This window comes from Microcaecilia unicolor, chromosome 8 (genome assembly GCF_901765095.1).
Source record: "Microcaecilia unicolor chromosome 8, aMicUni1.1, whole genome shotgun sequence".
Taxonomy (NCBI): Eukaryota; Metazoa; Chordata; class Amphibia; order Gymnophiona; family Siphonopidae; genus Microcaecilia; species Microcaecilia unicolor.
The window spans coordinates 39,220,013-39,241,316 of record NC_044038.1 but is presented as its reverse complement, the minus strand read 5'-3'; the positions used below and the strand labels follow the sequence as shown (position 1 = coordinate 39,241,316).

General features: G+C 44.2%; 1 protein-coding gene across 8 annotated transcripts in view; it reads left to right on the top strand.

The window, feature by feature from the left end:
* The window catches only part of ATF7IP2 (activating transcription factor 7 interacting protein 2), a 123,411-nt gene that overhangs the window by 92,521 nt on the left and 9,586 nt on the right, over positions 1-21,304 (top strand). For all 8 annotated transcript variants that reach the window (XM_030211754.1, XM_030211750.1, XM_030211751.1 and 5 more), the window contains 2 exons: positions 1,197-1,278; positions 15,204-15,316. In XM_030211754.1, the coding sequence (XP_030067614.1) occupies positions 1,197-1,278; positions 15,204-15,316 (195 nt within the window). The remainder of the gene's footprint in view (positions 1-1,196; positions 1,279-15,203; positions 15,317-21,304) is intronic.

The following is a 21,304-nucleotide window of genomic DNA, read 5'->3' as shown; positions in this document are numbered from 1 at the left end:
CTGCTCCCAGATGGAACAAAAGGTATGTTAATCAGGAGTAATTAAACACAGGGCTAGCAGGCAGCTCAACACCATTTGGTCCATGTCATCCTCACTGGTTCCTGAGGGAGGGGGGAGTTCTCAGAGGTCAGAAGCTGGTTTAATATTACTCTATATTAATTTTAAGTATGTTCAGCGTATGTCCAGCCATCCTGAGACATGTATGTTCCCAATTCAATTATCTTAAAAAATAATTTTAAAAAAATACAGAATTTGGAGCCTATTTCCTAAGCTGCGCTAAAATTTTGAAGTTACACAGTAACCACAAAACCTGACTTACGTCATTCCTTCATATTGCCTGTTCAATTGGGTTGTTTGGATTCACTCTTTTTTTTTTTTTTTTTTTTTTCAAACCACTTTGGGTGGTGTGTGCTTATGCAGTTTTGTGGCTTGAATCCAATTATTCTCGATTGATGATTATTTCCTGCATGGCAGAAACATTGGTTATCGTGCGCTAAATCGTACCTTTAAAAAGATATGAACAGGGTGGAGTTGGTTCAGAGGGCACATATTAAAATACGGTGGTATTCATCATAAAGCATATGAGGACAGATTTAAAGATCTCATTATGTATTCTTTGGGAGAAAGGTGGGAGAGGGGAGATATAATAAACGCTTAAATACCACAGTGTCATAAATGTATAGGAGGTGAATCTTTCTATTGAAAGGAAGTTTTGGAATGAGGGGGCTTAGGATGAAAGTGAAAGGGGACAGACCCAGGAGTAACCTAACAAAATACTTCTTCACGTAAAGAGTAGTAATGCGTGGAACAGCCTCTGCAGGTGGTAGAGACAGACTATCCGAATTCAAAAAAAGCTTAGAAGAAGTGTACAGAATCTCTAAGGGAGGAAAAAAGGGATTGTAGATGGCACGCATTGGCAGACTGAATAGGCCATGTGGTCTTTGTCTTCATTTTTCTATGTTTATTTAGCCTAGTGGTTAGAGCACTGGTCTTGACATCCAGAAGTGCCCGGTTCAAATCCCACTGCTGCTCTGTGTGATCTTGGGCAAGTCACTTAACCCTCCATTTCCCCAGGTTCCAACTTAGATTGTAGATTGTGAGCCCTCCAGGAACAGGGAAATACCCAGTGTACCTGAATGTAACTCAGCCTTGAGCTACTACTGGAAAAGGTTTCTAGTTGGGTTTGTTTTTTGCAGGTTCCAAAAGCAGATAACCTCGAACAAACCCTACTTGTGGTTGATCTCACTGAAGATGAGGATCAACAAAAATCTGAAAAAGGTAACTCAGCTGTACAGTATAAATCTAAAATCCAAATTCATGACATAACCAAATCCAGCATATTTCTCCTATTTTGTTTCTCATTTTGTTAACATAATAATGAAATGATCAAACATAAAATAAATACAACAATCAGTTTGATCATTTCATTATTATGTTAACAAAATTGTAAGTTTTATGCCAAGCAGTACTGCCTCCCCCCCCCCCCCCCCCCCCCCCCACACACACACACACATTCCCCAATTGTTTGGCAAACCAGTTACACTAGTCTGTTCTTTTGAATATCTCAGCATTTCATTGGCCAGCTTCCTTCCGTTCAGACAGGTATCCGAAGTTGCACAATGCTGCTTCCGGGCCCTTTGCCAGTTCCATTTAATCAGCTCACTAATCGATAAGCCAGTTGGATCAGTTTTCTTTACTTTACACAATTAACATAATGTCTCAACTACTTCAGCTCTATCTATGCTGACATCACTAATACTGTATTCAAAGGTCTTCAAACTAAGCAACAGCTCCTGGTCAAACTAAGCTTCAGTGGCTCCTGTCCCAGTTTGCTTTTTCAGTTGAGCCCAGGGATATTGAGCTAGAGCTGGTGCCTACTCAGGGAGTACACCTGGTGGTGCTAGGTCCCTTCTCCCCTCCTGCCATGGACCTCTCCTCCCTCACTTTACCACACAAAAAAAAAAAAATCCAAAGAAAGAGTTCAGGCTTATTTTAGCCCACAGTGCGCCAAGCTATTCCCTTGGAGAGGGTTAACTGCAGTCAAATCCAATAGTTTCCTTCACAGAGAGCAGTGTTGTAAAGCTGACATGCACATTGTGGTTTGGGATGAATTCTACTTCAAATTTTTAATTATTGTCTGGTCTGGTCGTGGTTTTACTTTCGTTCTTATTTCCAGCTGGCAGTCCTTCCCTGGAGCAGTTCGGTTTGACAGGACGCTATAGCAGTTCTGGGGCTGTGTGGGGGTGAGGTTTTTTTGGGGCTGAGATCAGCAGCAATGGTGGACTCGAGTAATTTCTGCACAGAGTTTGGCACACTTCAGTCTCCTCAAGTTGCTCCTCCTCAGTCTGCAGCCATGTGTGATCCTGCAGGGCAGAGTCCTTTGCTATGCCAGTTCAGTCTCCGGCTTCTCTGGAAGTGCCTGCTTCAGGTTCCCAGTTGTCTGCTGCTGATTCTGGAACCAGGTGCCTTTCTCTCCCAAACTTGTTCTCCTTTTTCATCAGGATGTTTTGTTGAAGCATTCTCAGGATGCAAGGGGAGATCACTGCGGGGTCTGCTGTCCCTTTGATGGAACTTGTGAAGAGGAGGCATTCGGACATTCTTGCTGATTTGCTTCTGCCCTTTCCTCAATCTTCAGTTCTATTGGAAAGGGGGCTTTTCAGTTGCATCCCTGTATTCCTTGTTACCTGAGGGACAGAAAATACTATAATACCTTTATATCGCCCCCATGGTGCGACCGCACCTTGAGTACTTCGTTCAGTTCTGGTCGCCGTATCTCAAAAAAGATATAGCATAATTAGAAAAGGTTCAAAGAAGAGCAACCAAAATGATAAAAGGGATGGAACTCCTCTTGTAGAGGAAAGACTAAAGAGGTTTGGGCTCTTCCGCATGGAAAAGAGACGGATGAGGGGAAATATGACTGAGGTCTACAGAATCCTGAGTGGTGTAGAACGAGTAGAAGTAAATCGATTTTTTTTTACTCATCCAAAAGTACAAAGACTAGGGGACACTCGAAGTTACATGGCAATAATTTTAAAACAAATAAGAGGAAATATTTTTTTCTCTCAGTGAGTAGTTAAGCTCTGGAACTCTTTGCCAGAGGAGGTGGTAACAGCGGTTAGCGTATCTGGGTTTAAAAAAGATTTGGACAAATTCCTGGAGGAAAAGTCAATAGTGTGCTATTGAGACCGACATGGGGAAGCAACTGCTTGCCCTGGGATTTGTAGTATGGAGTGTTGCCACGATTTGGGTTTCTTCCAGGTACTTGTGACCTGGCTTGGCCACTGTTTGGAAAACAGGATACTGGGCTAGATGGCCCATTGGTCTGACCCAGTATGGTTACTTTTATGTTATGTTACTGTCACAATACAATGATTGTTGGATTATTTGTAGTAAATAATTAGCAGATTTTAGTACACACAGCTTCAGCTTTAGAAATGTTAATTTCTTTCTTCATCTCTCTCTCATTCACCCCAGAATAATTCACTGCTGAGTCACTTTAAAGTTGAAGTAACAAAACATCTGTTTACTCACAGTTTGTAGTTAGATTATAATCAGACAGGCTTATATATACATATTACTATACATTTGTATTATCAGCTCCTTCCATGTGCTTAGATGGTAATGGATGCTCACACCACCATAGATCCTCTCAGGTTAGGAGAGATCATGAGCTCCATGTGCTCCATGTGCTGCATGTGCTGCATCTGCCCCCCACAGGAAGTTGCATAGCTGTGTGACCTCTCTAAGTAATTCACATCAGAGGTCACAGAGTAATCACAGAGAAATAATAGGTGACAGTCAATGCATGTAAAAATACAATTACATTCCAACAAACCCCTTCTCATGCATAACTGTCATGCAATTATTTATTCATACAAAGTCCAAGCTTTATACGCAGATTCACAAAATGTTCTCTGGGTAACGGTTTGGTCATGATGTCAGCTGTCATCTCACTGGTGTGACAATAGTGTAGACTGATGACCCCTTCTTTCGCCAACTCTCGCACGTTGTGGTATTTCGTTGCGATGTGCTTGGTGCGTGACTGAACCTTGTCATTCTGTGACAGTCGGATGCAGCTCTGATTATCTTCCATTATCTGGATTGGTCTTTTTTCAGCTATTCCAAAATCCAGCAAAAGTTTTTCAATCCACATCAGTTCTCTGCACGCTTCCGATACAGCCACATATTCAGCTTCTGTAGAAGACAAACTCACAATACTTTGTTTATGACTGGCCCATGAAATTTGTACATTTCCATACATAAACACATATCCACTTGTGGATTTATAATCAGAATGATCCCCTGCCCAATCTGAATCACAGTAACATATTAGTTTTGGATTACTATTGGCTGAAATCTTTAATTTACAATCAATGGTACCCTTTAAATACCTTACCATCCTTTTAACTGCAGTCCAATCTGATTTGGTAGGTGAGCTGACCCTTCTGCTCAAAATTCCTACTGCATTTGCTATATCAGCCCTGTATGTGGTAGCTAGATATAAAAGCTTACCTATGGCTGATCTATATTGGATGTTATCTGGTAAAGGTTCTCTTACTGTTTCATCCTTCAGAAAATCAGTGATCATGGGAGTGCTTACAACTTGGGCATCTTGCATACCTAAACTTTCAATAAGCTCATTTATTTTCTGCTTCTGGCTTAGAAGATAAGAACCATCATTTTGTTTCTCAATTTCTATACCAAGATAGTATGACACATTTCCAAGTTCTTTTATCTCAACATTGAGGTTTAAACACTTTACAATGTCCTTGTACTCTTGCTCACTTTTGCTTGCAATGAGCAGATCATCAACAAAAGCTAAAATGTATGCATATTGTCCATTTGTGCACCTAGTGTACAAGCATTTATCTGCTTCACCTTGCTTAAATCCTAAATTTGTCAATATTTCATGCAATTTTTCATTCCAACATTTTGCACTTTGCTTTAATCCATAAAGACCTTTGTTTAATTTACACACTAGCTGTCTTTGTTTTGTATTTATGAAACCTGTTGGCTGTTCCATGTACAAGTCTTCAGTTATATCTCCGTGAAGAAACGCTGTTTTCACATCAATGTGGTTGACTTGCATGCCTTTTGAGACTGCAATGCTCAGAAGTGTTCTGATTGTCGTGTGTTTCACTACAGGTGCAAACACTTCATCAAAATCTTCTCCATATTTTTGAAGATATCCCTTTGCGACTAATCTGGCTTTATACCTTTCCACTTTTCCTTGTGCATTCCTTTTTAACTTGAATACCCATTTGCATCCTATAGCTTTCTTGCCAGGAGGTAATTTTGTAAGAATCCAAGTATTATTTTTATCCAATGCATCAATTTCTTCTTGTGCAGCTTTATGCCATTCAGCAGCTTCTTCTGCTGGCATTTTCTCAATCTCATCCCATGTTAAGGGCTCTTGAGCTTCTGCTGACTTTGTTAGGTAAGACAGTCTTGGGGTTGGAACACCTTTGTTTTCCCTGGATGAGCGTCTGACAACAGGTTGGTCTGACCTTTCCGCATCCTCTAAATCTGAGAGTCCTTCTCCAATTGATTCCCCTTCTCCAACTGTACTGTCTTCTTCAATGATCCTTTCTGTGTCTGCTTCCTCTGCCTGTTCCTCGTTAGATACAGGTGAGTTGCTTTCAGACATCTGCCTTGGTATGGCATTTATATACACTGGCATGTCTATTATGGTTCTATTTTCATATTCTGGATGATAAGGCTCATCTGGGATAATCCAGCCTTTATCAACCCTTTTGTTTTCATCAAAATATGTAACATGTCTTATGCCAACAATGCCAGTTTTCAGATTCAAAATTCTATATCCTTTGTGTCCTGGAGTATAGCCAACTAAAATGCCCCTTTCTGTTGTGGAATCCAGCTTATGCCTTCTTTGCTTTGGTATATGAGCATATGCTGTACTTCCAAATGTTCTTATGTGTGACAGGTTTGGCTTCCTACCATGCCATGTCTCATGTGGTGTGCGCTCAGCGCCTTTAGTTGGCATTCTGTTTTGTAGGTACACTGCTGTGAGAATGGCTTCCCCCCATAGTCTTTTAGGGAGATTGCTATCTGACAGCATACATCTGGTCATTTCCACAAGTGACCTAAATTTTCTCTCTGCAACAGAATTTTGCTCTGGTGTATAAGCTACTGTTGTGATATGCTGAATGCCTTCTTGTTCTAGAAATGTGCGCATGCTTTGTGAAGTGAACTCACCACCATTGTCGGTCTGAAGAACCTTTGGTTTTCTTTCAAATTTATTGCTCACCATGGCTACGTATTTCTTCAGCATGTCTGTGACTTGACTTTTCTCTTTCAGCAAATAGGCCACACAATATCTAGAGAAATCATCCAAGAATATTAGCACAAATCTGTTATTTCCCAATGATGGGATATTAAACGGTCCACATAAGTCACTGTGTATTAAGTCCAGCACTTTATTACTCCTATTTCCTGTGTATGCAGGAAATGAGGGTCTCACACCTTTTTGAGTAACACAGTCTATGCATTTCTCCATTTTACCAGCATTTGCACTTATCTGAATGCCGGTGGCCAGTTGCTTACTGTAAAGATCCTGGATCACCTTAGAATCACGATGTCCCAGGTGGCGGTGCCAGATTTCCGGACTACATTTACCATCATTCTTCCTTACTTGCACCATATGTGAGGCTTCACCTGAAATGCTCAGTTTATAAACATCATTATGCATAAAAGCTTCAGCATACACTTCATCATTTTTAGAGATTGTGCACTTACTGTTTTCAAAATGAATCACAAATCCCTTCTTATCTAATGTAGATACACTAAGCATATTGCAAACTGCTTGGGGAATATACAAGACATCACTTACAGGAATTTCTTTAACTTCATTAGACACTTTGCATTTTAAGAATCCAATACCTTTTGCTTGGATCTTAGCAGTCCCTGCGTTTGCAGTTTTAAGAATACCTTCCTCTGGACACATTTCCTGAAAGAAATCTTTACAATTGGTTAAATGGCATGTGCTCCCTGAATCCAAAATCCAAGTACTTTCATTTGAATTATTATTTACCATAGTCAAAGATTTTTCTGCCATTAGAAAGCCCTTGTGTTTATCTTTGTCCTTCATACATTTCCTGGTTTGAAAATTCTTTAGTTCCATTGGCTTAGGTGAGCTAGAGGGAGTGTTTTGTGTTTCCTTACACCATTTAGATACATGTCCCTCCTTTCCACATGAGTAGCAAATCAGCTTGCCCTTGGGTGGAGTTTTCCCATAGCTCCGCCTTCCTCTGTTCTTTGCCAAGAAATTTGTTTCATTTCTCTCTGACTTGCTTTGAGAACACATCTCCTCAGAATCATTTATTATGCATTCCTGCCTTAGTTTTGATGTTGTCTGTTCAAAAGATTGCCCTTCAATGGCCTCATTTACAGACCTAAAAACATCAAACTTCTTTGATAGTGAGGTAAAAAGAAATGCTCTTTTCAATGCATCACACATGGGAATTCCAGAAAGTTCTAACTTTTGAAATGAAGACATAAGATGCATAATGTGATCATTACATTTACTTTTATCCCTTAATTTGGTTTCATTCAACTCTGCCAGCCAAATTGGTTGCTGCTTTGCATATGTAGTTGCATACATAGTTCTCAGTTTATATAAGATGTCCTTTGGTGTATCTTTTCCCTCCACTAATATGGCTTGTTTCTCTGAGAGAGCTTCCAAAAGCATGCACTTCACATAATAGTTTGCATTGTCCCATTCAGCCATATTTTCAGCTGTTCTGTCTTGGTCTAAGCATATATTTAATCTTTTTGCTCGAAGGAGACATATGAATCTTAATTCCCACTGCTGATAATTAAACTCAGTTAATTTAGGCACCTTGAGAGAATAGAACAATGGTGAATTTCTTCCCTCAGCCATTTTCTTAGCCTTCTGTCTGCTGTGTGGGGGGAGAGAGAGACAGACTGAATCTTTCCTTTAAAACTTAAGAGAAAAAATGTGTCCTTTTTTTCTGCCTGGTAATATTTCTCTTCTTTTTCAATTCCTGGCCCTGGGCCCATAACCCTTTTGTTGGATTATTTGTAGTAAATAATTAGCAGATTTTAGTACACACAGCTTCAGCTTTAGAAATGTTAATTTCTTTCTTCATCTCTCTCTCATTCACCCCAGAATAATTCACTGCTGAGTCACTTTAAAGTTGAAGTAACAAAACATCTGTTTACTCACAGTTTGTAGTTAGATTATAATCAGACAGGCTTATATATACATATTACTATACATTTGTATTATCAGCTCCTTCCATGTGCTTAGATGGTAATGGATGCTCACACCACCATAGATCCTCTCAGGTTAGGAGAGATCATGAGCTCCATGTGCTCCATGTGCTGCATGTGCTGCATCTGCCCCCCACAGGAAGTTGCATAGCTGTGTGACCTCTCTAAGTAATTCACATCAGAGGTCACAGAGTAATCACAGAGAAATAATAGGTGACAGTCAATGCATGTAAAAATACAATTACATTCCAACAATGATTTCCACTGATTGAACAAATGAGTATTCCACTATAGCACCCTTCAATGTATAAGAGGAAAAAAGACCTCACAGAGCTCCTAGACTATGAACATCTATCAGAGCTTAAATGAATCACTTTAGACCCTCTGATCATCATTGGCCAAAAACCTCAAATTATGTGTAATGTTTTAGAGTCCTTCACAACACTAAATATGTCTTAACTTGCTTTACTGAACTACTTAACAGGGTGATATAATGAATGTATGTAGTTTGAAAGAACACTTATCTTTCAGACTGCTCACGCTAGGACATTCAAACACTTAATGTTTCCTTTCTCTCTCCTCGCCCCATAAACAGGAAGGGTTCTGGCTGTGGAGGTTTGCCTTCTGATACCGTGGTCAGAGTAGCAGGTTCCAGCCCTGTCAGAGGTACACTTTGCTAGATTGTTAAACATGCAGGTGGATTATTTCAGCAGAAACTCTCTGGATCCAGGGGAATGGGAGTTGGCAGCCATATTTCAGATGATGATGGACCACTGAGGGATCCCAATTCTGGATCTGATGGCTTCATGCAGCAGTGTAAAGGTTCTTCAGCAGAAAGAGAGTTTGGTCCCAAAGCAATTGACGCCTTTCTTCATTAGCCAAATTGCTCTACATCTTCCCACCTTGGGCCATGATAGGGTGAGTGCTCCACAAAATCCACCTTTATCCAACGAAGGTAATTTTGGTAGTTCCAGATTGGCCCACAAATCATGGTATGCAGATCTGACGCAGCTGCTTGTAGGCAAACAATTTCGGCTGCCCCTGCTCCCGGATCTCCTCACGTGAACAGTTCTCATAGAGAATCCATCCCAGTTTAGTCTTATGGCTTGGCTCTTGAACGGACACAGTTAAGGAAGAAGGGGAATCTAGAGGAGGTGATGACATTGCTGCAGGTTCAGAAGTGATCCACCTCCTTATTTTATGCTCACTTCTGGAAAGTGTTTGAGGCCTGGTGTGCAGGCAGATCCAGTTCACCTTACCTCACTTTCTGGCTTTTCCTTAAGAAGGGTCTTGTCTACAACTCCTTGCCTTTGTGTGTTATCATGGATGTCTGGCTCATTTCTCCTTAGTCATGCATCCGGATGACATCTGTTTTCTTAAGAGGGTTAACATCTTAAACACACTCTGTGCACTCTGTCCTCCTTAGAAGCTCCTTAAGGACTTTCGAAAGTCTGTTCATACCATTGAGGAAAGTTACAGTTAAGGACCTCACTTTGAAGACCATGTTTCTCGTGGCGATCTCATCAGCCAGGCGCATCGCTGTGCTTTTGTAGGCCTTGTGTTGCAGAGACCTGTTCCTTTGTTTTAAGGAAGCAGGTGTCTCTCTTTGTACTGTTTTTTTTTTTAACCAAAGGTTGTTTTAGCTTTCTTGTTCCTTCATTCCTTTGAGGGAGGACTGCTTGGCAGACTTTGCCTCCTTGTGACTCTTGGATGTCTGTTGCATGCTCTTTCAGTATGTAGAGGTTTCTAATGAATTCTGCCACTCTGATCATTTGTTTGTTCTATCTGGAGGGCCTAAGAAGGGTGAAGCAGCCTCTGAATCAACCATTGTGTGTTGGATTATGGAGTCCATTTTGGCTGCCTATATTCTTTTAGGCAAGCAGCCTCCGATTGCCTTGAAAGCTCACTCCACCAGGGCAGGCATTATCAATTGAATGTTGCAGCCAGATCAGAGGTATCCTTTGGAGCTGTTTCCTTTCTGCTGGCTTTTCCAGCACCCACCCTAATTGAACATTGCTTTGCTACATCCCACTTGTCTCTGGATTCATCTGCTTGATGAAAAGGAAGGAAAAATTGTTTTACCTGATAATTTTCTTTCCTTGAATCATAGCAGATCAGTCCAGTGGCCCACTCTTAATGATTTACCTTGCTAGTGTTTTCTCTGTTGTAGGATTATTACGGTTAGTTTCCACAGGTTTCAGATTCTTGGTTTGGTTGATTGTGAGGAAGGAAAGGGCCATGGTGTTATAGCTATCCTTCTGGTTTATCAAATACTGACTAACCAGGCTGCTTACCGTCCTGTATTGGAGTTCAGTATTGTCCTGTATCTCCACTTGCCTCTGGATTCATGTGCTATGATCCAAGGAAAGAAAATTATCAGGTAAGACATAATTTTTCCATTTAGACCCTATACTATGCCAAGAAATTTGATCACATTGTGCCCCTTTTTATCCAACATCATTAGTTACCTGTGAAATTCAGGATACAGTTTAGAGTTTTTAACTCACTCTATAAGGGGTCATGGCTTCACATACCACTGTTTATGCTAGTATTTCCTAAATATACATAGGCACCTGCTCTCTGTCTCTCTAAAACAGGGGCGTATCTGAACTGCGGCGGTAGGGGGGCCAGGGCCAGAGTGAGGGGGCACATTATAGCCCCGCCGCCGCCGCTGCCATTGCCGATCCCCCTCCCCCCAGCCGCTGCCATTGCCAATCTCCCCCCTCCGTTGTTGTCGCCTACCTTCGCTGGCGGGGGACCCCAACCCCCGCCAGCCGAGGTCCGCGTCCTCCTGCCGCTGCCGGCTGCCGTTAAAAGAATTCCGTCAGCTGGCGGGGGACCCCAACCCCCGCCAGCCAAGCCGAGGTCCTTTCATTTCTTCTTCCAGTAAAGCTGGCGCCGAAAGTTTCTTCTGAGTCTGATGTCCTGCACATACAACGTGCAGCGACGTCAGACTCAGAAGAAACTTTCGGCGCCAGCTTTACTGGAAGAAGAAATGAAAGGACCTCGGCTTGGCTGGCGGGGGTTGGGGGTCCCCCGCCAGCTGACGGAATTCTTTTAACGGCAGCCGGCAGCGGCAGGAGGACGCGGACCTCGGCTGGCGGGGGTTGGGGTCCCCCGCCAGCGAAGGTAGGCGACAACAACGGAGGGGGAGGGTTGACAGCGGTAGGGGGGTCCAGGGCGAAATCTGCGGGGGCCCAGGCCCCTGAGGCCCCACGCAGATACGCCCCTGCTCTAAAATAAATCCTAAGTAGGTGACTACTTGCCTTCTTAAACCAGGCACTGTCTTATAAGATTACCCTGTAAAAGCAGGGACTGTTAAGGCTGTAAAATCCTGCATATACCTGGTAGTGCTATACAGAGGTTCCCCATTTTATATCTCCTCCTAATTTTGTCTAATTATTGCAGTAACAATGATTGGCTAGGGGCCATGCAGCAGGGCTCATTTCTGAGCCCAGCAATCGTGGGTCCAAAATCCAGCCACTAGGCTCTTCTCACACCTACCCCACCTCTGGTGGCTATGAATGCTATAGCATCCCCATTTTTTGTTAACAGTATAAGCTTTCCTCTGTACATAGACCAAACAAACATTGATTCCCCATTGTTTTTAAGCTTCAAGATACATTTTCAGTTGTTTTCTCTAAAACAACTAATAACATCCACAAACTGGAATAAATGTACTAATGCACTTTAAAATGGTCATTTCATAAGAAGTGAACTTGTTATATTTCTTACTATCAAAATGTGGTCTCTAATAGTAATTCCTGTTAGGAAACTTCTTTTTCTTTTTTTAATAAAATTTTGACTATTGAGGAGGAAAAGACTTCAGATGCCAATATATATGCAACTTAATTGCAAAAGCCATGCAGCACCATTAGTGCAAGTGTTGTGTAATATCATTAGTCATGAAAACCTCCTCCACCTAAATCTTCTTTTATTTTTGTTCTTCAGTTTTTGAATTTTCCTTGTTTCATCACAATCACATTTACTAATTGTTTTCTCAGTACTTTCATTCATACACACACAACCTTATATAAACCATATATTAATGAATAACAACTTAACTGAACCGGCTGTTATTGCTCAGGGCCCCGCCGTTTCATTTAACGTTGACTTCCTTAGTTGCTGCCAGTCCATTGCCTACTAGCGCAGGATACTGCGTTACTGCAAGAAAGAAGCAAAAACTGTTGTTACCCAACTGGAACGTTTAGCGTTCTTCAGGCTTAACTTGCTTCAATCTTCAAAACTCACTCTTTCAGTCCAGGAATTTCAATACAATTCCACCGGCATTAGCTTTTCAAAATGGCGTCCAGATTTAAATAGAAAGCCTTCAAAAATTGTGCCATTCTGGCTAAGGGCTGCCGACACAGCCCATTCAAAGTGAATAGGCTGTGTCGGCATTAGTGCACTGCCAGCCGCTAGCATGGCTTAGTAAACCGGGGGATATAGTTTGAATGAAAGGACTGAGGGGGAACAAGATGGCGGCGGTAACAACTGCTCGCATTTGTGACTACTCCAACGCTGCTTAAGTTTTTTGATTCCTCTTAGTTTTTCCTAAAACTTACTTGAAATTTTTTTTTCGACGCTATGCCTCATACTAAGAGGAAGGGAACCGTTAGGGCGGGAGCCCAGCCGTCACTGACATCAACGCCCGACCAGCAGACGATGGAACGGTTCCTAATGCGGCAATCCACTCTATTGACGTCAGGAGGTCCCGCTGATCTATCGGCGCAGAGAGACGCCGAGAGCCAGGGAATAGACACTTCGTTGTCTCCTCCGACGCACTTCCCGCCTTTGCAGCCAGCAGTACTCGACTTTGAAGGTGAAGCTATGACCCCGGAAGTCGGAGAAGGAGCCTCGCTGCTGGGCCAACCAAGTCGTATTATCGGCCGGAATTCCCCTAACAACGGAATTGAAGGGCAATGTGACCCTGCAAGAGAGGTCAACAACAACAAGAGCCCCACCATCTGTGAAGGTAACGCTGGAGGCGATTTCGGAAGTCCTCCAGCGTTTGGACAATACTATGAAGACTTCAACAGGCAAGATTGACAAACTTTCTGAAAATGTTCAAAGTTTAAATGTTGCATTTGCAGATATGAAAAATGAGGAATGAAAAGATAAACCTTTTGAATGTGGATTCTATTAAAATGAAGGAAATTACCTCAAAATTGATACAGGACAACACACAGATACATCATAGACTTGAATACTTTGAAAATTACAATCGGAGATTAAATCTCCGATTGTTAAATTTTCCTCGAACATCTGTGTACTCGCCTTTAGATATATTTAAAAGGTATCTGACTGAAAATTTAAAGTTTGCTTCTACTGATATACCACCTCTGAACAAAATTTATTATCTCCCAATAAAAAATACAAATAGAGATTTACAGGAATCTTTGAATCTACAAAGAGATCTTAATGTTTCAGAATTGTTGGAAACTTCACTGACTACTATAACTGATAGACAAACATTGCTGGTATCGTTCGTATTCCAACAAGATTTAGATCATGTGAGAAAAATGGCCCTAAGGAATTTGCAGACTCCTTTTTATGGAGGGAAGATCTGGGTTTGCCCAGACATCACCAAATTGACACAGGCCAGAAGAAAAGAATTCCTAGCATTACGACCAGCTACCTTGGCATTGGGAGCTACCTTTAATTTGAACTATCCATGTAAATGCAACATAAAATATTTGGGTGTCAAATATATTTTCCTTAATCCTATTCATTTGAAACCATTTATAGATCAGAAAAAGTTGTCATGAAACAGATTGGAGACGCCTAGTGGTTCCAGGGTTAAGATGGATAATTACATAGTGGATAAACCGTTAAGCCTTTCTTTAAGTTTCTTTTTCCTCATGATTTTTCTCTCCTGAGTATAATTAATCGACATCCCTTAGATGGTGGTCTAAGACAAGATAAATAATTTTTTTCCTTTTTTATATATATATATGATTCTCCGAGGACAAGCAGGCTGCTTGTTCTCACTGATGGGTGACGTCCACGGCAGCCCCTCCAATCGGAACACTTTTCTAGCAAAGTCCTTTGCTAGTCCTCGCGCGCCGATGCGCACCGCGCATGCGCGGCCGTCTTCCCGCCCGAACCGGCTCGTGCCGGCCAGTCTTCTTTTGTCTGCGCTCGGTACGGTCGTGTTTCGCCGTTCGCGCCCCGAAAAGTTGACCTCGCGCGTCGTTTTGACTTCGCTAAAAAAAAAAAAAAGAAGGTGTTCGGAAGGAGACCTTTTCGGTCTGTTCCCCTTCCGGTATCTCTAGTTTTGCCCCGGTAAGTTTTCTTTCGTCGTCGGGGTAGGCCCTATTTAGGCCTCGGTTCGAAATTTTTTCTTCCCCCTGTTTTGTGGTGCCATTTCGAGTTTTGATCTCGCCGGCGCGATTTTTCCACCCATGACATCGAAGTCTCCCAGCGGCTTCAAGAAGTGCACCCAGTGCGCCCGGATAATCTCGCTGACTGACAGGCACGCGTCGTGTCTTCAGTGTCTGGGGGCTGGGCACCGCCCGCAGGCCTGTAGTCTGTGTTGATTAAAAATCATAAATAAAGATATAAAAAAAAAAGAAAGGACTGAGAAAACAAGTTAGTAAACGTGATTTTTGTGATACAACAAGGAAAAAGTAAAGGAAAATTTAGGTGGAGCAGGTTTTTATGACTATTGATGTTGCACAACTCTTGCACTAATGGTACTGTACAGCTTTTGCAATTATGTTGCTTATATATTGGGATTTGAAGTCTCTTCCTCAATAGTCAAAAAATTATATTAATAAGTTTCCTAACAGGAATTACTATTACAGACTAAATTTTGACAGTGTGACATTTATCATATTAAGAAGTCGAGAATGCATTGTGGGAGTCTTAACAAATTTGCATTGTATCTTTCTGCTCAATTTGTAGATATTGTTGTGAAAACTATAGTATTTCTTTTTGTGTATGTTTAGGTGTTCCAGCAAACAAACAAAGAGTTGGCATGGGAAATGGTTCAGTAACCATTCTGGATACAGACCTTGAGTCTGTGTCCATTAATACCAGTTCTACACCGTTGAACTCTAAGGTAATGCCACAAATGTAAGCGTAGGTATATTTTAGAAAGCTGAAAGTAAGTGCAGGAAATACATTTCTTTCAAATTTTTTATGTGGATTTGTTCTGCCACTGAATCAGTATTTTCCCAATGTATTTTATTGGTCTTTATGTACAAGTGCTTTGCATTTGCATGCTTAGGGAAATATGCATTTTAAAATATAAGAGTAGAGGGTCATAAATTTGATATATCCTTTCTGTGTTACAACCAAAGCAGTGTGTATGTATGTATGTATGTGTGTATATATATATATATATATATATATATATATATATATATATACACACACACACAAGTACTTTCTCTGTCCCTAGTGTGCTCACAGTCTAAGGGCTCTGTTTACAAAGCAGCGTTAGCGGCTGTCCATGCGCTGGTACCGACATGGCCCATTCAGATTGGGCCGCCTTAGCACTAGCACATGGACAGCTGCTAGCACTCCTTAGTAAACCGGAGCATAAGGTTTGTGTTACGGAAAATTTTCCTCTTACCAAAGAAGCTCGCAGAACTCTGGGTTCAAATATATATAAGATTTTTATTTTGTAAAATCAACATCCTGTATACAGGGAGACTAAATGAACAAGGAAAACTCAGTCCACAGTCTGGTCATAATGATTAAAATGAAACCTTAAATAGCCAAGAATACTGTTATCACAAGATCACCAGGTGCTATAGCTCTGGTTAAAAAGAAAAACATAATGAGAAAAAATATATAATGATTCCCTTTTTCCTGCCTTTTCATCTGCCTTTTTAGATAAGGCCCATACTTCTCAGTTAATTAAAACATTCCTAACTCCTGAGGTAATTCTGGCCTACTTTTTACTAACAAGCTTAGTTAATTAGAAGCATGACATATATATGACCTTTCTTCTGAGTGATTATTATTCTGCAGTAAGGTCTGACACATTTCTATTTTTCTACAGCATGTAACTAAAGTAAGGAAAATCAATATTTCCTCAGCAACCCTCCAGACCGGTCAAGACGCTTGGGTTATGCATGCCTACCAGCAGAGGGAGACTGAGAACACTAACTTTGAACTGAGTACATATAACCTGTGCCTAATCATCTATCTCCAGTATTTTCTCAGTCTCAGCAGAGGGTAGACATGCAGCCTGTGCAGCTTGTCCGGTCTGGTAGGATTTAGATCCCTTGTTGGGTGATTAGCTTCAGTTTCAGTTTTCCTTGGGAGCAGTGTTTAATCCCTGTGCCTGGAATTCTGTGGTGTGCGAGGGGTTGGTAGGTCTGGTGGGGCCTGCCATTGTCCTCTCTGGGGTGTCACACCCGGGTGGCCGGGTCCCTCCCCCTGTCTGGCTCTCCCTTTTTGGGCAGCATTGTGCCTCGGCTGCAGTGTTAATCCTGCAGGGCTCAAATAAAGTTTGAAAAAAAAAAGAAAGCACACCACGTGAAGAGAGCTGCAGGAGCTGCACTCCGGTGGTCCAGAGTTGTTCAGCTGTTCTGGGAGAGCTGGGTTCGTGTGTAAGCGCCGGTGAGTGTTTCCCTTTTGTTTTCGTCGGTTTTGGGTAGTAATCAGCTGTTTCTTGGCGCGAACATGTCGGGGAAGCTGCTTCGTTGCCGGCTGTGTGCGCGTCGGGGTTTAGACGCGGTTGGCGGTTCCTGCCGGTTTTGTGGGGAGCCTAAGCCCAATCTCTCGCTCCGCCGGTGTTGGCGGCGGAGGTGCTCGCGACAGGTTCGCAGGAGGTGGGAGCGGTTCAGGTTGGCGCTCCGGTGGCGGTCCCGATTTTGGCGGGAACCGCCGCCATCTTGGATTCGGGCCCAGTGAGCACTGAGACGGTCGTGGGGCCTCAGGGACTCCCGATTTCGAGTATCTCTGGGGAGGAGGCCTCGGGCTGCATGGGGTTCCCTCCAGAGTTTGTGTGGAGTTTGTTTCAGGCCCGGAAGGCAGGACCGTCGTGTGTGGAGCCCCTTGGTCCCGGGACGGGGAGGGGGCTTCCGCTAAAAGACCACGTGTGGAGTGGTCTGAAGATGTAGAGATTTTTTCCCCTCCAGATTCTGAAGGAGATTTTAGCCCACTGGAGGAGGAGGAGGAGGGGTCTGTTGCAGGTCAGGATGGGGACCTGTCTTTGCCAGGGGAAGACCCCTCGGTGGTTCGGATTTTCCACAGGGAGGAATTATCTGAACTCATTGAACAGGTGTCTGCCACCTTAAAGTTTGATCCTGCGGCAGCTCCCATTGGGGATGGGAAGCAGGTGGATCCTTTGGTTAAGGGGATCAGGCGGGTCTCTCGCTCTTTTCCTATGAATGCGGACTTGAGAGACATGATCACGCAGGAGTGGCAGTCGCCGGAGGCTCAATGTAAAGTGGCTCGGGCTATGACCAAGCTCTATCCTCTTCCTCAGGAGGATAGAGATTCTCTCAAGCCCCCGACGGTAGATGCCGTGGTGATGGCAGTGACTAAAGCTACGGCTATTCCAGTGGATGGGGGGGCCGCGTTGCGGGACCCTCAGGATAGGAAATTGGAGACTTTCCTAAAGCGGAGTTTTGATCTGTCTGCTTTGGCGCTGCAAGCGTCTGTTTGTGGAGGTCTGGTGGCTCGGGCTTGTTTTCGCTGGGCTGAGAGGCTCCTGGATAGCCCGCAGGCTGATAGGGCTTCTTTTGTTCAAGATCTGGCCAAGTTGGAGATGGGGTCGTCTTTCTTGGCAGATGCGCTGTACGATTTGTTGAGGGCGTCTGCTAAGAACATGACCTTTGCGGTGCCAGCGCAGCGGGCTCTGTGGTTACGGGGCTGGCTCGCCGATGCCGCATCCAAGGCAAAACTTTGTTCCTTACCTTTTAAAGGCTCTTTGCTTTTCGGGGAGGAATTGGATAAATTGGTGAAGGGTCTTGGTGATGCTAAGGCTCCTCGGCTCCCAGAGCTTCGTCCTAAGGCTTCTAAGGGGGCTGACCACGGATGCGAGTCTGTCAGGCTGGGGGGCACATTGTCTGGGTCAGGTAGCTCAAGGCCGTTGGACGTTGGAGGAAGCTTCTTGGTCCATCAATCGTCTGGAGACTCAAGCAATTCGGTTGGCTCTTCGGTCCTTTCAGCTCCTTCTAGAAGGCAAGGCAGTCGGTTCTTTCCGACAATGCCACGGCCGTCGCATATGTAAATCGGCAGGGGGGAACGAAGAGCCAAGCGTTAGCTGCAGAGGCGGCAGAGTTAATGTTGTGGGCAGAAGCTCATCTTCAGCCTCGGCGGGCCACGTGGCAGGGGTGGACAACGTGAGCGCGGATTTCCTGAGCAGACACACGTTGGACCCCGGAGAGTGGTCTCTTCATCCCTCAGTGTTCAATCGGCTGGTGTTGGAGTGGGGTCGGCCAGTGCTGGATCTCATGGCATCGGCCGACAACGCTCAGGTCCCCCGATTCTTCAGTCGCCAAAGAGATCCTCGGGCCAAGGGCATCGACGCGTTGGTTCTCCCCTTGGCCGACTCAGCAGTTGCTCTACGTGTTTCCGCCGTGGCCCCTAGTGGGTCGAGTGGTGCAGCGGATCGGGCGCCATGCGGGTCTAGTGATTCTGATAGCGCCCAATTGGCCTCGGCGTCCGTGGTACGGAGATCTGTTCCGGTTGTTAGTGCAAGCTCCGATTCCGTTGGGACCCGGGGTGAGATTGGTTCAGGGACCGATCGAGATGGCCGATCCTCTCCATTCTCGCTTACGGCTTGGCTCTTGAGAGGTTCAGATTAAGGAAGAAAGGATTGATACGATGTTGCGGTCGCGTAAGGGAAATCGTGCCAAACGAATCTCATTGAATTCTTTGACTGGGTGACAGGAGAATTAAATCAAGGACGTGCTATGGACGTCATCTACTTAGATTTCAGCAAGGCTTTTGACACGGTTCCCCACAGGAGGCTCTTGAATAAACTAGAAGATAGGACCCGAAGTGGTGAACTGAATTAGGAACTGGTTGATGGGCAGACGCCAGAGGGTGGTGGTAAATGGAGTTCGCTCGGAGAAGGGAAAGGTGAGTAGTGGAGTGCCTCAGGGATCGGTGCTGGGGCCCATTCTGTTCAATATATTTGTGAGTGACATTGCCGAAGGGTTACAAGGTAAAGTTTGCCTTTTTGCGGATGACACCAAGATTTGCAACAGAGTGGACACCCCGGAGGGAGTGGAAAACATGAAAAAAGATCTGAAGAAGCTGGAAGAATGGTCTAACATTTGGCAATTAAAATTCAATGCGAAGAAATGCAAAGTGATGCACTTAGGGAGTAGAAATCCAAGGGAGGCCTATGTGTTAGGTGGGGAGAGCCTGATAGACACGGACGGGGAGAGGGATCTTGGGGTGATAGTATCTGAGGACCTGAAGGCGATGAAACAGTGCGACAAGGCGGTGGCCGTAGCGAGAAGGTTGCTAGGCTGTATAGAGAGAGGTGTGACCAGCAGAAGAAAGGAGGTTTTAATGCCCCTGTATAAGACGTTGGTGAGGCCCCACCTGGAGTATTGTGTTCAGTTTTGGAGGCTGTACCTTGCGAAGGATGTTTAAAAAATGGAAGCGGTACAAAGAAAAGCTACGAGGATGGTATGGGAGTTGTGTTCCAAGACGTATGAAGAGAGACTTGCTGACCTGAACATGTATACTCTGGAGGAAAGGAGGAACAGGGGTGATATGATACAGACATTCAAATATTTGAAAGGTATTAATCCGCAAACGAATCTTTTCCGGAGATGGGAAGGCGGTAGAACGAGAGGACATGAAATGAGATTGAAGGGGGGCAGACTCAGGAAAGATGTCAGGAAGTATTTCTTCACGGAGAGGGTGGTGAACGCTTGGAATGCCCTCCAGTCGGGAGGTGATGGACATGAAAACGGTAACGGAATTCAAACATGCGTGGGATAGGCATAAAGGAATCCTGTGCAGAAGGAATGGATCCACAGAAGCTTAGCTGAAATTGGGTGGCGGGGGGAAGAGGGGTTGGTGGTTGAGAGGCTAGGATAGGGGAGGGCAGACTTATACGGGGTCTGTGCCAGAGCCGGTGATGGGAGGCGGGACTGGTGGTTGGGAGGCGGGAAATACTGCTGGACAGACTTATACGGTCTGTGCCCTGATAAAGACAGGTACAAATCAAGGTAAGGTGTACCCATATGAGTTTATCGTGGGCAGACTAGATGGACCGTGCAGGTCTTTTTCTGCCGTCATCTACTATGTTACTAAGCGGTCTACGTCTTTGGGTTATGTGCGGGTGTGGCGCATTTTTGAGAACTGGTGTCAAGAGCGGGATTATGTTCCTCTGCGCGTGTCGATCGCGGAAGTCTTGGAGTTTCTGCAGGATGGGCTAGACAGGGGGCTCTCGCTCTCTTCCCTGAAGGTACAGGTGTCAGCTTTGTCTTGTTTCAGAGGAAAGATTCAGGAAATTTCCTTGGCGGCTTCACCGGACGTGGGGCGGTTCTTGAAGGCAGTCAAGTTGCTGTGGCCGCCTCGTCGTCCGGTGGTTCCGCCTTGGGATTTGAATTTGGTCTTGGAGGCTCTAGTAGGGCCTCCGTTTGAACCGTTGGCATCCATTACGTGTAAAGATCTTACTTTGAAGACGGTGTTTCTGGTGGCCATTGCTTCGGCGCGTAGAATTTCAGAGCTTCAGGCTTTGTCTTGTAGGGAGCCTTTTCTGTCCTTTGCGAAGGAGAAAGTGACTTTACGGACGGTTCCTTCCTTTGTTCCGAAGGTGGTATCCTCCTTCCATGTAAATCAGGTGATTTCCGTGCCATTGTTGGGGGATAGGTCGGGTGATCTTTCCCAACGTCGGCTGGCTAAGTTGGATGTTCGACGCATTTTACGGTCGTATTTGAGCAGAACTCAGGACTTTCGAGCATCGGATAGGTTGTTTGTTTTGTTTGGAGGTCCCAAAAAGGGTGAAGCGGCCTCCAAGGCGACTCTGGCTAGATGGTTGAAGGAGGCTATTGCCTCGGCGTATTTGGTGAAGCGTCGCGCAGTACTTAAGGCACACTCTACTCGGGGGGTAGCCGCTTCCTGG